We start from the raw sequence: 929 nt of genomic DNA, 5'->3' as shown, positions 1-929 counted from the left end.
AATAACCTCCGCCGCAGTCTCGTCAGATTCCGTTACTATGAGGACACCTGGTGGTTGTACAAGGAAACAAATTAAGAAACAATGGAAACACTTTGTGTGTGTGTAAGAGAGAGAGAGAGAGAGAGAGAGAGAGAGAGAGAGAGAGAGAGAGAGAGAGAAAGAGAGAGAGAGAGAGCGAGAGAGAGAGAGAGAAGGAGAGGGAGAGAGGGAGAGAGAGTGTGTGTAAAAGAGAGTGAGATAGAGAAGAGAGGGAGAGGGAGTTAAAGAGAGAGAGAATGTGTGTGTGCGTAAGAGAGAGAGAAAGAAAGGGAGAGGGAAAGCGCGTTAGAGAGAGTGAGAGAGAGTGTGTGTGTATGTGTGTAAGAGAGAGGGAGAGGAGGAGAGGGAGCAGGAGAGAGTTAAAGTGAGAGAGAGAGTGTGTGTGTATGTGTGTATGGACGGAGAATAAATACATGTTGACTTACATGTACTGATTGTTGTTGTTGTTGTTGATGTGTACACCTCAGCCAACCTTGATTCAGTAAACTTATGGTATAAGGCCTTCCAGCCGGGACCAACCTGTCATTTTCTTGTGTTCAGGGAATCCCCTTCCTTGCTGGCACCGCATCGGTTACGATGTCGAAGGCTCCAGTTGATCCGATCAACGAAACAGCTTGCTCGTGAAATTAACTTGCAAGTGGCTGAGCACTCCACAGACACGTGTATCCTTAACGTAGCTCTTAGGAAGATTCAGCGTGACACAGAGTGTGACAAGGCCGGCCCTTTGAAATACAGTTGGAACTCATTTTTGACAGCTGAGTGGACTGGAGCAACGTGAAATAAATAAAGTGTCTTGCTCAAAGACACAACGCGCCACCGGGTGTTGAACTGCCCCAGCCACTAAGCCACGCGCTTTCACTCGGGGAACCCAGGACTATGTTATGCAAGAT

The 929-nt window shown here is 47.5% G+C and overlaps 1 protein-coding gene across 1 annotated transcript in view; it reads right to left on the bottom strand.

Moving 5' to 3' along the window:
- LOC106881025 (metabotropic glutamate receptor 3) overlaps positions 1-929 on the bottom strand; it is a 23,583-nt gene that overhangs the window by 4,385 nt on the left and 18,269 nt on the right. The window contains exon 5 of the mRNA XM_014931210.2: positions 7-47. Coding sequence (XP_014786696.1) covers positions 7-47 — 41 coding nt within the window. The remainder of the gene's footprint in view (positions 1-6; positions 48-929) is intronic.

The sequence above is a fragment of the Octopus bimaculoides genome, chromosome 12, assembly GCF_001194135.2.
Source record: "Octopus bimaculoides isolate UCB-OBI-ISO-001 chromosome 12, ASM119413v2, whole genome shotgun sequence".
Taxonomy (NCBI): domain Eukaryota; kingdom Metazoa; phylum Mollusca; class Cephalopoda; order Octopoda; family Octopodidae; genus Octopus; species Octopus bimaculoides.
This window is presented reverse-complemented; position numbering and strand designations above follow the sequence as displayed.